The sequence below is a fragment of the Hyperolius riggenbachi genome, chromosome 5 (genome assembly GCF_040937935.1).
Source record: "Hyperolius riggenbachi isolate aHypRig1 chromosome 5, aHypRig1.pri, whole genome shotgun sequence".
NCBI lineage: Eukaryota > Metazoa > Chordata > Amphibia > Anura > Hyperoliidae > Hyperolius > Hyperolius riggenbachi.
Genome location: NC_090650.1, coordinates 17798829 through 17814135, shown reverse-complemented (window position 1 = coordinate 17814135; position 15307 = coordinate 17798829). Strand labels below are relative to the sequence as shown.

Genomic DNA, 15307 nt, shown 5'->3' with positions numbered 1-15307 from the left:
AAACTATATTAGTAAGAACCCCAGCCATGTAAATTGATATTTCTAATCTAATATGTATAAATAATTGTATTACTTTCCATGAAATATAGTGATTTTAATTGAACATGTTGTTAGAAGTAGTTACGGTATTTGTTCAAAATAAGACATCTCTCTTGCAAAAATGTTCAATTTTCTTTTTCAATTTTTCAGTGAATTGAGGGGTATTTTAATATATTCTGTTAGATCTTTGTGTTCTATTGTAATAACCTTTTTGAAAACCTTAGCCTTGTAGAAAAAAAATTAAAAAGGCACTTGAGGGACCTATTGTGTCAAAAATGTGTAATGAATTTGATTCTAACCATAAAACTGTAAAATGATTGATTTGATTTTTTTTGCAAGAATAATAAATCTGTGTTGATTTGAAGACAGATCACCTTAAAATAAAATGTTTGTTTATTGCAAAACAATACTGCTCATTTAAAATTTTAGTGAAAAGTCTCCTTTGGCTTTTATATTTTTTACTTTTGGTACAGTAAAATAATTGTATTTCTGTGTTAAATCTGTGTTAAATCTAGTGATTTCTGTCATTTCAAAAACAACTTTAATTTTTTGTTTATTTGTTGTGGATCCACACTGCTTCAGGTCATATAAACCTACTGTGTAAAATTCCAAATATAAAACATATATTATGTAAGTTTAGTATATTCCAACACTCTACAATTTAGACGGTAGGTTGGGATGCTATACTGTACATTGTAAATCTTAAAAATTAATTCTAGACATTTTGTAACATTTAACCTTCCTTTGTAAAAAGTAAGACTTACACACAAATATATAATAGAAAGTATTTTTATGGCACATAAAATGCTGTTTTTGTCAATGGCTCAGAGTGATCTATGGCACAATTAATGTCACAGCCCAGTTCTTATATAGGCAAACATAAAAAAGTTGCATGATTCGAAATGTAAAATGTGAGCTATACACATTCTGCATTATTTATACACATTCTGCATTAAAAATACACATTCTGCATTTTTCAGGCCTTACCTTTGCTCTGTCATTCAAAAATATCTTGTGTCTGCTACGATACATTCTAAAACAAAGACATGGCCTTTTGCACACCAACTATTTATGACAGTGTTTTTTATTATCTCCTGTTTGTAGTTAAAAAATAAGAAAATACTTATAAATGTAGCATAATTATCCAGTTTTCTTTAACTATTTTTGTTTAGTTTTATTCTTACAATAAAATAATACCTGTTAAATTGTATTATTGATATATGTGTGTATATATATATTTATTTTTTTTTATAAGAGTTAATTGACATCATATCGGTGTGACATAAGAAAATATGCACCAGCTGTTGTTCTGGATTTGAAGGTAAATTTTCTTTCTTTCTTCTGTCACAAAATATGAAAAAAAAATATATTATACGTCTATCTGTTTAACCTTGTTAAAAATAAAATAAAAAATGTAACTTTTATTACATTTTGAGGTCTCTTCCAGTGTCTACGGTAAACACCACCATTGTCCTATTGACAACATATAACATCTTCAAAATATTACTGTACAGTAATCCATATTTTGCGTAGATTCTGCAATTCTCCTGCAGACACACCCTGCATTTACCACCAAGCACAGTGCAATCTAAAAAGACATCAGTTAGGTCAGTTAGTTCACATTTTCAATTTACAAGCACAAAAAAAGGGTAAAGAAAAAAAAAACTCTACTCAAGCTGCCACAATATTGTAAACTACCATGACTTACTTGTCCACACTATTTTAATACACTATAACAATTACAGTTCAAGTGCTCCAAATGATTTCTCCTTTATTATCTAGAGGACATTCATGAAAACCAGTGGAAATGTAACTATGGCCTTCATTTATTGGTACTGGAATTGTTTCCCCTTCAACAACAGTGGGCACAGCTACAGCTGGTGATCAAACTGCCTAAATTACAATAATTAAGCAATATTGGTGAGAAAATTGACAGGCTGCAAAACACAGCTACAAGTGCACTCATTTTCATAAATGTACCCCTATTTTTATACATCAATATCCTGATAACTAAAAAAAAAAATTCAATGTGTAGGCATACGTTGCCTATATGAATAACACTCGAAAGAATGATCTTTACTGTGCACTTTGCATTTTAAAAAATGTATGAATCTTATGTCAATGAAATTCTATTGCTATCTACCAATAACACGATTCCATGGATGTGATCAACGTGATCTCTTGACTCTTGAATTGAAGTACCCCGTTTCTTTCTTAAACCTTTTTTTTTTTCTTCTAACATATACCAACCCACGAAGGACATTTCCCCAGATTTCTGTTTCCATTTACAAACCAAAAAAAGGTAAAATGTAAAAAAGGAAAATATTAGAAAGAAAAGAGATGTTCGAATGTTCTCAGGCAGATGGGGGCCTCATGTCACCAGGTTCTCCGCATTTATGCTGGACATCCGGATTTGGGAGCTGCTCTTGCTCAGAATGGACAGTTGTGTCCCCCCGTTGACTCCGCTGCTCGCCAGCGATGGATGTCGGTGCTTGAAGTCCACAGCAAAGTACCGGTTGACTTTCCAACTCCTCCATTTTCTCTTTATCTCTGACTGCACCTTTAGGGAGAAACTTTGAAAGGTCATTTTTTTATGTACTTTTGTTGTTATGGAGAAGGATGTCATATATGCAATATCTATCTATCTATCTATCTATCTATCTATCTATCTATCTATCTATCTATCTATTCATCACAACCATCCATTCATATTTTTTTGTTAGTAAATCATGTGATCATCATCATGCATAATATCTGTTTAAACATAGCAAAATACATACATTATTTTCTTACCAACTTGCATCTATTGTCTATTGTACATGATGTTGCATTTTCAGGTGCTTTCTAAAGGCAGATCGACCATGAGACAGATTCCTCTCTGATCGATCAGCAATAGATCTGTTGCCTGCCCATACTACCCAGACCAATAGATTTCAGTTTGAAATCACTGCCAAAGATTAGGAATGTCCCCCCAGTACCCGTGCTCCCTAAAATTTCACCTGTCCACCAACGTAATTCGTGTTCATCACCGCCATCACTGTAATAGCCTATACCACGTGGCACAAGGAGTGTGTGAATGAGGTCACCCATGCATGCGAGATGCCGCGTGGGACATGCTATTGTGGCGATGGCGGTGGAGGCCAGGAGTTGCGGCAGACAGTTGAGATTTTAAAATACTGCACCCAGGCAAAGGGGGACAATTTACAGTTCGGGGGGGGGGGCGGGGGGTATACCGATCTCTAGTCTTTTGGGTATCATGATTAGAGATGGCCCGAACCTCCGATTTTCAGTTCGCGAACCACCTAAGTTCGCCGGGAACTGTTCGCCGGCGAACCGTTCAGGCCAACTCTAAGAGGTTGTAGTTTTTTAGAATATCGGTTTTCAAAATGCAAAGGAAGAATGTTTTTTTTTAAACTCAGAAAAACGACAGCTTAAAGATCATTTTTAAAACCTTTTTTCCTTTGCATTTTGAAAATCGATTATCTCAAAAACTACAAGGTATTTTTAAAAAGTGTTTTACCTTATTTCTTTTTTTTTTTACGATATTGCATCATAATTGCAAATTATGATGTGAAATTACATTTATGCAAAATTTGTGCTGATCGTTCTTACAGCCCTCATCTGAGTTGATGTAGACAAGACAAATAACATTTATATCACGCTTTTCTCCTGGCAGACTCCAGAGCTGCAGCCACTAGGGCACGCTCTATAGGCAGTAGCAGGAAGACTTGCCTAAGGTCTCCTACTGAATAGGTGCTGGCTTACTGAACAGGCAGAGCTAAGATTTGAACTCTGGTCTCCTGTGTCAGAGGCAGAGCCCTTAACCATTACACCATCCAGCCACTGTTTACAGATATGTAGCCAGGCATGGCCTTGCCTTTTGTGTTCAACAGTTGTCAAGAGAAAAATTAGACAAGACAAATAACATTTATATCACGCTTTTTCTCCTGGCGGACTCAAAGCGCCAGAGCTGCAGCAACTAGGACGCGCTCTATAGGCAGTAGCAGTGTTAGGGAGACTTGCCTAAGGTCTTTTACTGAATAGGTGCCGGCTTACTGAGCAGGCAGAGCCGAGATTTGAACCCAGGTCTCCTGTGTCAGAGGCAGAGCCCTTAACCATTACATTGTCCAGCCACTGTAGGATTATATGTAGGATTATATGTAGGATTATAAAAATGGTGTATTCTAGTTTTTCAGCTTGAAAATGGGCCATTCAAATTCTGCATCAACTCAGAATTATTTGCATATCATTGACCATCCTTATTACATATTTATTGGCTTAAAGTGCCCAACTGGAACATATGTGCTAGTTTTAAATATGTTTATTGCAAAAAGTGCAGACAGGCACTACACAAATGTTATGGATGGTTAACAAATACAAATTCACAATTATATGCATTAAAAAAATGTGGAGTTCAACCAGGGCTTGAAGCTGTAACCAACATTATGGAACAGCCAATTAGAAAAATACATTCTTGAGGCTGGGTGCACACACAGCAGAAACACTAGCGTAAAACGTGGCGTTTTATGCAACAATGTTAGTCAATGGGACACAGAAAAAAAACAGAGACCTGCGATTTACGGTATGCATTCCGAAAACGGTGATTTTGTTGCATAATATGCAGGAACTCTGCCAAAAGGCACATAATGAAAGTCAATAAGAACACAATGGTATGTTTTTTTTCGTAAGTTTTCCATGCGTTTTTATATGTGTTTTTTCCTAAAATCTTTTTTTGCTGTATTTTTGTTTCCTGTTGTCTTCCGGGTGATTTGCATAAATGGAAATATAAAAACGCATGGAAAAAGCATACAAAACACATATGCGTTTATATATGCGAACCGCAAATGCATTAAAACGCATGCAAAACGCATCGCAAACACACCAAAAACGCTAATGAAAAGCACACAACATTAACATAAAACATGACATAAAAGGCAATATAAGAGTGAACAGAGGCACCAGCAGGATAAAATGTACTAAAAAGTTTAAAATTCCTCAGGAGGTGGTGGTGGACTCGCCTCCTTGAAGTAGACAAGATACTGTCAGTTTTTTAACAACAACAGGTTTATTTATATACTCCAGACAACCATGCAACGCGTTTCACGGGTATGTTCCCGCTCCCTTAGGCAATAACAAATAGGAGTACATGCAGTACAGTCTCAAGGTCACGATAAGCTCCTGTAGGACAAAGGCACTTATCGTGACCTTGAGACTGTACTGCATGTACTCCTATTTCCTGATCTACAGAGAGCGACTTTAAATCCTGAGTGAGGACAAGTCTAATCACCTCACCTGCCTGTACAGTGGTTACCTAGGAGGTAACCCACTTTTGTGAGTATATACACTATATACGTTTCAATTCCAACCTATTGTTTTGCTTACTACACTATATTGGGCTCTCGGTGTCCCCACTTACCGTATATACTCGCAAGCAAGCCAAATTTTTCACCCCCCAAAAGTGGCCCAAAAGTTGGGGGGTCGGCTTGCTTGCGAGTCATGGGTAGGTGGGTGGGTAGGTGGTGCTCCTCTCTGCTCCCCCCGCGGCCGCCGCTGCTATTACCTTAGGCGGCGCCGCTTCCTCTATCCCCGTCCTGCTCCGATAACTAACTACTTCACAGCAGCGCGCCCCTCGCTGCTGTGATGACGGAGGAAACCATAGAGAGCGGTTCCCATAGTAACGGCATCGCCGTTACAGGAAGCCGCTCTCTATGGTTTTCTCCGTCATCACAGCAGCGAGGGGCGCGCTGCTGTGAATTAGTTAGTTACCGGAGCAGGACGGGGATAAAGGAAGCGGCGCCGCCTAAGGTAATAGCAGCGGCGGCCGCGGGGGGAGCGGGGAGGGGCACTAGCTATTTACCCACCCACCTACCCATAGTGGGGCACTATGCTAGCTATACTGGGGCACTATACTAGGGCACTATACTAGCTATACAGAGCACTATACTAGCTAAACTGGGGCACTTCACTAGCTATACTGAGCACTATACTGAGCACTATACTAGCTATACTGAGCACTATACTAGCTAAACTGGGGCACTTTACTAGCTATACTGAGCACTATACTGACTATACTGGGGCACTATGCTAGCTATACTGAGCACTATACTAGCTAAACTGAGCACTATACTAGCTAAACTGAGCACTATACTAGCTATACTGAGCACTATACTAGCTATACTGGGCACTATACTAGCGATACTGGGCACTATACTAGCTATACTGAGCACTATACTAGCTATACTGAGCACTATACTGAGCACTATATTAGCTATACTGAGCACTATACTAGCTATACTGAGCACTATACTGAGCACTATATTAGCTATACTGAACACTATACTAGCTAAACTGAGCACTATACTAGCTAAACTGGGGCACTATACTAGATAAACTGGGGCACTATACTAGCTAAACTGGGGCACTATACTAGCTATACTGAGCACTATACTAGCTATACTGAGCACTATACTAGCTATATTGAGCACTATACTAGCTAAACTGGGGCACTTTACTAGCTATACTGGGCACTATACTAGCGATACTGGGCACTATACTAGCTATAGTGGGACACACTAGGGGAATAAGGCGGCCAGCATTTCCTACCCCCGGCTTATATGGGGCTCAATCATTTTTCCCTGTTTTTTCAGGTGAAAGTTGGGGGGTCGGCTTACATGCGGGTCGGCTTGCTTGCGAGTATATACGGTATGTTTATCATGACATAAAACGCAGTCTTTCACACTATGTCACATGTGAACACAGCCTCAACAGATTTTCTAGCATAAGAACAAAATATGAACGCCCATTTGAAGGAATGGGAATATAAAGTGGTGAATGAGAAATACGCATTAAATTTCTACTTACCTCTCCATTCAGGAAGCAATAGAGGATCGCAACAACAAAACCCTTAAAAACAGAAATAAACAATGTTTTATCTATATTAAACTTTCATTGACAATAAGTACAGATTGGACAATATTTATTAATCTGTTGCTAAAGTAATCACCAATACTGACAATTTAAATTAAATCTATTGTTTAAAGTTAACGTAATTTACAAAAAAAATTAAAAAGGGATACTTACCTTGGGATGGCTTCTCCCTTCCTCCTCAGCCAGCCCAATCCAGCACTGGGACTCCCAAACCAGCAATAACAATGATAGTGGCCTTCAGGGGCACTAGCGGCTTTCAGTTCGGGCTACGGCGGAAATTGCCGAGCCCCATCCGGTCCGCTCTACTGCTCAGATGCAAACGGTCCGTGTCTGCGCAGTGGGGAGGACCCATTCGGGCTCGGCTATTTCCGATGGAGTCCAAGTGGAAAGCCACTACTGTGCAAATCACAGCACCGACAAGAGTATTTTTGGGGGTCTCAGCACTGGATTGCTTCTGCTGAGGAGGATGGGAGAAACCTGTTTAGGATCCAGAAGCGTTCCCATTCCCGAAGTAGGTACCTGCCAGGGGCACTTTTTCCCCTTCAGGTCCACTTTAAATAAGATATTACTTTTATTTTTGTCCCAATTAGAACTTATTAATTCTTGCCTAAAATACCACTCTGTGAGGATCCGCTCGGCTGCCTGCGCAGGCAGGCAGCTTTTTGACCACTGTTCAGGTCTGCATTCTGCAGGTCTCTGGAAGAGAGACCTTTTGTCAGTTTTGCAGCTTGCTGCTGAGGAATTTGCATACGTTTGTCATGCAGGTTGCCTAGCCACATCCTTTGTAGGCTTGCTCTATATATACCATGTGATATCACAGACCTGGGCTGGTCATAAGGGTTAGTCCTGTGAAACACTCCTGGAGTGTCAGCCTTGCTCATTGTTTGAAGATTAGCTTAGAGTAATTCCTGGGACTGCACTAGGCAGGTTCCCTAGTGCAGTTAGGATTGCATATCTGTTTTGTTTGTCTGTTTTGATTGTCCTGTCCCTGCAGTGGTTGACAGGAGATCGTTCTGATCTTTGTTCTTGGAGTATAGCTGGAGCAGCAGTTGCTACCAGCTATCTCATCTGCCTGTCTAGCTTGGATCGCACTCGCCTTGCGCTAGTGCTGTGGATCCTTCTGTTCTGTCTTCCTGGATCGCACTAGCCTCTTGCGCTAGTGCTGTGGATCCTATCTCTCACTTATTCCTGTTTTCGTGTATCTGTCTTGTCTGCTACGAACGCTTGCTGGAGGCTCGGTGAGGTAACCGTTAAGCAAGCGCTCGCGTCCTCTGTTTTATGTTTGTCTGTCGGTGGTTAGTTAGGCGTGCTTGTCTCTGTTGTGCTTAACACGCGGGGACTGCGCATAAATGCGTGCACTGTTGCGAATGAGTGCGATGTTCGCGTTTAGTTACCGTTTGTTATTTTCCTTATCTTCTCATTGTATATTTGCTGTGCCTTTGCTACTCTCGTGCTCTGCCTTGCTGTAGCCTTGTGTCACCTCTGGCAATCGCCTCTCTCGCGATTGCGTTCCTACTTCGTATCTGCTGTTGTGTATGCACCGTCGCGGGTTGGCGACTAGTTTGGTGCGCACACATACAATCTGTCCCTTTGCTCAATCTCATTCGCAATCGCTTCTCAGGCGATTGCGTTCTTACTCAGTTCCTTTGTTGTGTGTCCGCCGTCGCAGGTTGGCGGCTAGATTGGTGGACATACATACATTCCTCATCTGTGCTTATTCGGTCTTGTTTCGCTGTTAGCAACCGCCATCTCCAGCGATTGCCTTCTCACTTTATCTTCCTGGTTGTGTGTTCATCGTCGCAGGGTGGCGACTAGTTTGGTGGACACACATACCCTCTGTCGCTTTGATCTCTCTCTTTCAGGGCTATCTTGCCCTGCGTTTCTTCCCTTCGTGCAATTCCTGTCTGGCGTGTGTGGCAGGGCAGAGGAGCTGTTCCTCTGCACTCCACAGCTCCACCTGCCGACAGGAATTTCCCTCTACAGGTGCTTTGCTCCTTTTGCTGGGTTCCCTCAAATTATACGCTTGTGGAGGATTTCCGCAGTGTCAGCGCACGTCTTGTGCGCTGATCACGGAGAGAATTCCACAATCGTTACAGTATGACCAGCCAAACCGAAATTCCCAGTGTGGCGGGAATTTCCGATTTGTACGATTTGGTCAAATACGGGTCCTGTGTCTTTAAGAGGTTTAAGATACTGGACTCTGAAACCAGAGATGAGTTCATATCAGAATGTTCCAGATTCTTGGCAAATCCTGAATTTCAGGCCACCAATATTTCCACTTAGAGTGGTCAGATTGCTTACAATCTTTTCCAAGGGGATCTGTTCGTGTGGGCTGATGAGTATGCCAGACACAAGAATCTGAGACATAACCTTTGCAGATTTCTGTTTCATGTGTTTTCTCGTAAGCTTGGAACTTTCATGCCAAGTTATTTCTTTGAGTTTTTTCCTGCAGTGCATGATGCTGATCAGATTAGGTTATGCAACATTTCTGTGTCATTACCATATGTTAATGAATTGGTGCTTGTAGGCCAATCTGCTGATTCGGCTTGTCAGCCAAAAGATTTGTTGCCCATAGCAACCACAAATAAGAAGGTTATTTCTGTCAAGTCTGAAATGTGCAAAACCATTCAGTATGATAATGATGTTTACAATGATGTTGCTCAGTCTCCGGGTTTTTTGCCCCAATCCAAAGCTTATGTGGATCCTATTATAGGTAGGATCACACACTATATTAAAGCAGTTAAAAAATCTGTTCTTGTTCCTGAACTCCACCCATATGGAGATTATCTGGATACTGGCTTGTTTGAACCTCCATTTGCCTCATGGGACATTGGGGCCTTGATGGAGGAATTTGATTTTGATTGGAAAGCCTTTTGCGATTTTTACATCGCAAAAAGCGAAGATGTCTTGAATGATTGTCTCGATTCTATGTACCTTTTGATTGATTCCGATGAATGTGACGAGGGTGATGTGGATCTGATGATTTATGTATGGCAGACGATTTTGGATGAGTTGCACACACACCAATCAATTGATTCCAATAAAGAGACATCGTTGTCGGATGATTGTTCCTGCCTTTCTGGGGTAAAGCATGTGAGTCTTGACATTGTGCGATCTGAAATGAGTGGGTGTTCCACTGTGGTTGATTCCTGTGCGAATCCTGGAGGATTCTCTCCTGACTGCGTGCAGTTTGAATGTATGCGATCTGATGCCTGTTTCTCGGATGTTCCTGCAGATTGTGATCAGCATGAATGTGCCAGTTTTCTCAAGGATGTGTGGGACCCCTTGTCATTTAGAGACAGATCTTTAAGATCTTCCATCTGTGATCCTGCTATGGGGAAAATTCCTAAATTATGCAGCATCAAAATTAAAATTAATATGTCTAATAAAGTTTTTCCTGATGTTGTCGCTATTTCTACTGCAAATGCGTCTTTGTCTCACCCTGTTCACACCTATAAGGGCCTGTTGCCTGGTGACAGTTGCTCCAGTGTTTCTGTCCTGAACGCCTTACAGTTTGCCCCGCAGATCGTGGAGGTTTGCGCTATGGAAGCGTCAGTTTCACCACCTAAAGCGATTTTTGATTCGCAAGTTTTGCGTTCTGACTCCTCGGATTTGACATGGTTAGCCGAATTCAAGAGTGAGACAGCGCTTCGGTTTTGCGAATCTGATGCTGAAGCTTTTTTGCTTTGCCCAGGGAAGCTTTCTTTGAATCTGCCCTGTACCATGAATGAAAACGTCATCTCCACTCGCACTGACATTTGGGAGTCCCTTTCTTGTTCTGAGGAAAATGCTGATTCTGCACCCTGTACTCCGGATGAGTTAATATGGCCTTGTTTAGAGTCTCCTGCAGTGTCCCTAGAGGCTCGTCTAGGTATTGCTACCATACTCACCTGTTTTTCTGCAGTTCAGGAGTTGCAAGCTAGTTTGACTGCTATGCAGAATTCTGGGTGCAGTGAGATTAAAGTTAGGGAGTCAGTGTTTGTTCCAGTAAATATTCCTGTACATTCCGCTCATGATGATGAAATTCAGTCTCAGTTTATGGTGGAACCTTCCCTGGGACATCTACTCTGTCCACAAAATAAAGTTCCAGTTTTGCCCTGTAACATGGATAGTTCAGAATCCTTCTCAGAAAACTTAGAAAATGATGTTCCTGAGGTCTTGTCTGATGTCCTGGAGACCTCCGAGTTCCTCCCAAAGGGTGCAGAACTTGTAGGAGATGTCTCCTGCCCCCCAAGTCCTTCTGAAGTGTTGCCCACTTCAGTAGGCATTGCTGTTGTGCTTACTACCTTTGCAGCTCTGGTGGAGCTTCACTCATATGTAGTCAATGATGATATTATTGTCACAGAGATTTCTAGGTTTGAGTCCAAGCCTTCTTTTGAAAGTCCAGCGCTTGAGACCACTGCTCATGATGATTCTCTGCCCGGTTCTGGTTTTGGTCTTGTCGTGACAGACTCTGAGGTTGGCAGTTCCTCGACGTGTCCTGAGGTTCCCCTTGGGCTAGTGTACCCCGATGTGTTCTGTGACCCAGAAAGCCCAAGTGTGTCTCAGTTGCCAGCCTGCTCAGATGCTTCCTCGGTGGAAACCTGTTCTGATGTTGCCTGTCTGCCTGCATGCCCAGAGGTGGTCCCTGAAGGCCCTGTTCTTGATGCTTGCCCTGGTAATTCTGAATCCGGAATTGTCATTGGTTCCATAGGGGTTCTTGATAGTTCTCCATGTGAGCCTGGTGATCGTTCTGCCCTCCTGGGATCTCTGCGGAGCTTCAAAGTGTTCTGGGAGGTCCTGGGAGAAATATTTCCTGGTACCTTGGATGAGATCAGCAGTGGGTGCTTTGTGGAAAGGGGCACTTCGAATGGGTATTGTGGCAGGTTTGGTATTTTTGGACGGTCCTTGGAAGGTGGTGGGCATGGCTCGGTGGGTGTCGATGGCTTCTTCTCTGGCATTCACAGTACTGATGGGTGTTACGCTGAGACTTGTGGTGCTGATGGGCATGTTTCGGTGGCTTTCCTTCCGATAAGGTCGGTTTCGGGTGGGCTGACTATGGAATTGGGCCTTGTCGGGCTGCCCCGACCTTCATGAGTCTTCAGTTAGAGTCTTTTGCAAATATCAGTTTAGAGGCTCGTCTGGAATCCGACCCTAGAGGAGGGGGTACTGTAATGATCCGCTCAGCTGGATGCACTGGCAGACAGCTGTTTGACCATTCCTCTAGTCTGTGGGCTGCAGGTCTCTGCAAGAGAGACCTGTCTTTCCATTACAAGTTTCTGGTCTGTTCTGCTGCTTAGGAATTTGCATACACTTGTTATGCAAATCCCCTACCTGCCTCCTTTGATGACTGGCAGTATAAAGAGCTATGTTTCCCAGAGTCCTTTGCTGGTCATAAGGGTTAGTCCTGTGGAACACTCTTGGAGTGTCAGCCTTGCTCATTGTTTGAAGATTAGTTTAGAGTAATTCCTGGAAATGCACTAGGCAGATTCCCTAGTGCAGTTAGGATTGCATATCTGTTTTGTTTGTCTGTTGTGATTGTTCTGTCCCAGCGGTGGTCGACAGGAAGTCATTCTGATCTTTGTTCTTGGAGTATAGCTGGAGCAGCGGTTGCTACCAGCTATCACCTCTAATCTGTCTTGCCTGGATCGCACTCGCCTTTCGCTAGTGCTGTGGATCCGTCTCTCTCACTTATTCCTGTTTTCGTGTATCTGTCTTGTCTGCTACGAACGCTTGCTGGAGGCTCGGTTAGGTAACCGTTAAACAAGCGCTCGCGTCCTCTGTTTCATGTTTGTCTGTCGGTGGTTAGTTAGGCGTGCTTGTCTCTGTTGTGCTTAACACGCGGAGACCGCGCATAAACGCGTGCACTGTTGCAAATGAGTGCGGTGTTCGCGTTTAGCTAGCGTTTGTTATTTTCCTTATCTTCTCATTGTATCATTTGCTGTGCCTTTGCTACTCTCGTGCTCTGCCTTGTAGCCTTGTGTCACCTCGGGCAATCGCATCTCTCGCGATTGCGTTCTTACTTCATATCTGCTGTTGTGTATGCACCATCGCGGGTTGGCGACTAGTTTGGTGCACACACATACTGTACAATCTGTCCCTGTGCTCATTCTCTTTCGCAATCGCTTCTCTGGCGATTGCGTTCTCACTCAGTTCCTTTGTTGTGTGTCCGCCGTCGCAGGGTGGCGGCTAGATTGGTGGACATACATACATTCCTCATCTGTGCTTATTCGGTCTTGTGTCGCTGTTAGCAATCGCCATCTCTGGCGACTGCCTTCTCACTTTGTCTTCATGGTTGTGTGTTCATCGTCGCAGGGTGGCGACTAGTTTGGTGGACACACATACCCTCTGTCGCTTTGATCTCTCTCTTTCAGGGCTATCTTGCCCTGCGTTTCTTCCCTTCATGCAATTCTTGTCTGGCGTGTGTGGCAGGGCAGAGGAGCTGTTCCTCTGCACTCCACAGCTCCACCTGCCAACAGGAATTTCCCTCTACAGGTGCATTGCACCTTTTGCTGGGTTCCCTCAAATTACACGCTTGTGGTGAATTTCCGCAGTGTCAGCGCACGTCTTGTGCGCTGATCACGGAGAGAATTCCACAATCGTTACACTAGGGAACTTGTGTTATCATTCTGTTATACTTCAGACTAGTTCCAGGGTGTAGAGACCACGGACCTCACAACCAAGACTAGGGAACGTGTGTTATCATTCTGTTATACTTCAGACTAGTTTCAGGGTGTAGAGACCACGGACCTCACACCCAAGACTAGGGAACTTGTATTTTCGTTCTGTTATACATCAGACTAGTTCCAGGGTGTAGAAACCGAGGACCTCACACCCAAGACTAGGCATTGTTTGTTATTTGTTATGACCTGTTGCTCTCCTGACTATCCCTCTGCTTTCTGAGTCGGTACCACGCACATCTGATATCTCGTTGCCAAACCCTGCCTGACTTGGATACCGAATCAGCCTTCTGTCTTTGTACTTTATCTGTCTGTGTGTTGCCGACCTGGCTTGCCCGACCTCAAGAGCTATCTCTCTCCACTTAAGAGATAGTCTCCAAGATCAGTCAGTGACATCCACCTTCAGGTGTCACCTACTATCTGGTCCTTCCTACCTTCAGCCTGACTCCACCCCATGGAGAGTCCCAGGCTGCTGGAAGGTTTCTGTACCCTCCATAGCAGTATCTTCTGTACTGCTTAGGGTCACCTGTTCTTCAGGTGGGTTGCTCAAAAGTCATACTGTTACACCAAACACTCACCATACATATATATCCAGAGGTGTCCAGAGGTTAGCACTATATCTGTATTATTGGTGATTCTGCAGATCATCCATAATCAGGTATAGATCTGTATTCTTGGTGATACTGCAGATCACCAATAATCAGATTCTCTCTGTGTGTTGACACCGATCGTTACAATGGTGGCTGCCTAGATGCACAACACAATTTTGTAAAAATAACATTTGGCATTTCATTTTTTTTTTAAATATACTGAACTAAGTGGCTCGCATTGTCTGACCGTCTTTAGATTTAAAGAGGAACTCCAGTGAAAATAATGTAATAAAAAAAGTGCTTTGTTTTTACAATAATTATGTATAAATGATTAAGGCCCGGTTCACATTAGCGGTTGTTTGCCAAACGGACCGGATGACCTGACCGGATCCGGACCGGATCCGGATCGGAACCGTACGGTTCTGATCCGGATCCGATCCGGATCCGGTCAGGTTGCATCAGGTGGTAATCAGGATGCGATCCGGATCCGTTTGGCAAAGTTAACGTAAATAAAAAAAAATGTTGGGGTCTGGGAGGTCAGCAGAAGGGGGACCTGTGGAATCAGGCCCTCTGCTGTTTAGCACTCACCTCCACCTCCGACATGCTGCCAACATCCTGCCAACACCTCCAGCTCGTGCTGCTCCACTCCAAAATGCTTGCCCAGGTGTCCCCAGCCAATATCGCCGCAAAAATCCGCATAGGAAGTGGGGTAGAACATCCGGATTTCTCAGCCAGTGTGTTGTGCGGCCTCCGGTTCCCATTTGTTTGTATTGGCCGGATGGTGCAGTCCGGCTCCGCCCCGGATACGGCTGCCGGAGGGGCCGGATGAAAAAATAGCGCATGTTGGAACGGAGGCCGGAGTCCGGATCCGGCCCGGATCCGGTCCGGCTCCGGTTCTGCAGAACGGACTCATGTGAACGGACGCATAGGCTTTAATTGCTATGCCGTGCGTCCGTTCCGTCCGTTCTGCAGGCGGTGCGGCTCCGGCACGGCGATTCCGGAGGGCCACCGCAAGTGTGAACCGGGCCTTAGTCAGTGTTTGCCCATTGTAAAATCTTTCCTCTGGCTCTCCCTGATTTACATTCTGACATT

At 43.4% G+C, this 15307-nt stretch overlaps 1 protein-coding gene across 2 annotated transcripts in view; it reads right to left on the bottom strand.

The window, feature by feature from the left end:
• Positions 1-1420: 1420 nt before the first annotated feature.
• Positions 1421-15307, bottom strand: part of ADCYAP1R1 (ADCYAP receptor type I) — a 312660-nt gene continuing 298773 nt past the window's right edge. For both annotated transcript variants that reach the window (XM_068238512.1, XM_068238513.1), the window contains 2 exons: positions 6901-6942; positions 1421-2599 (listed from right to left, as the gene is read on the bottom strand). In XM_068238512.1, coding sequence (XP_068094613.1) covers positions 2411-2599; positions 6901-6942 — 231 coding nt within the window. In that variant the 3' untranslated portion in view covers positions 1421-2410. The remainder of the gene's footprint in view (positions 2600-6900; positions 6943-15307) is intronic.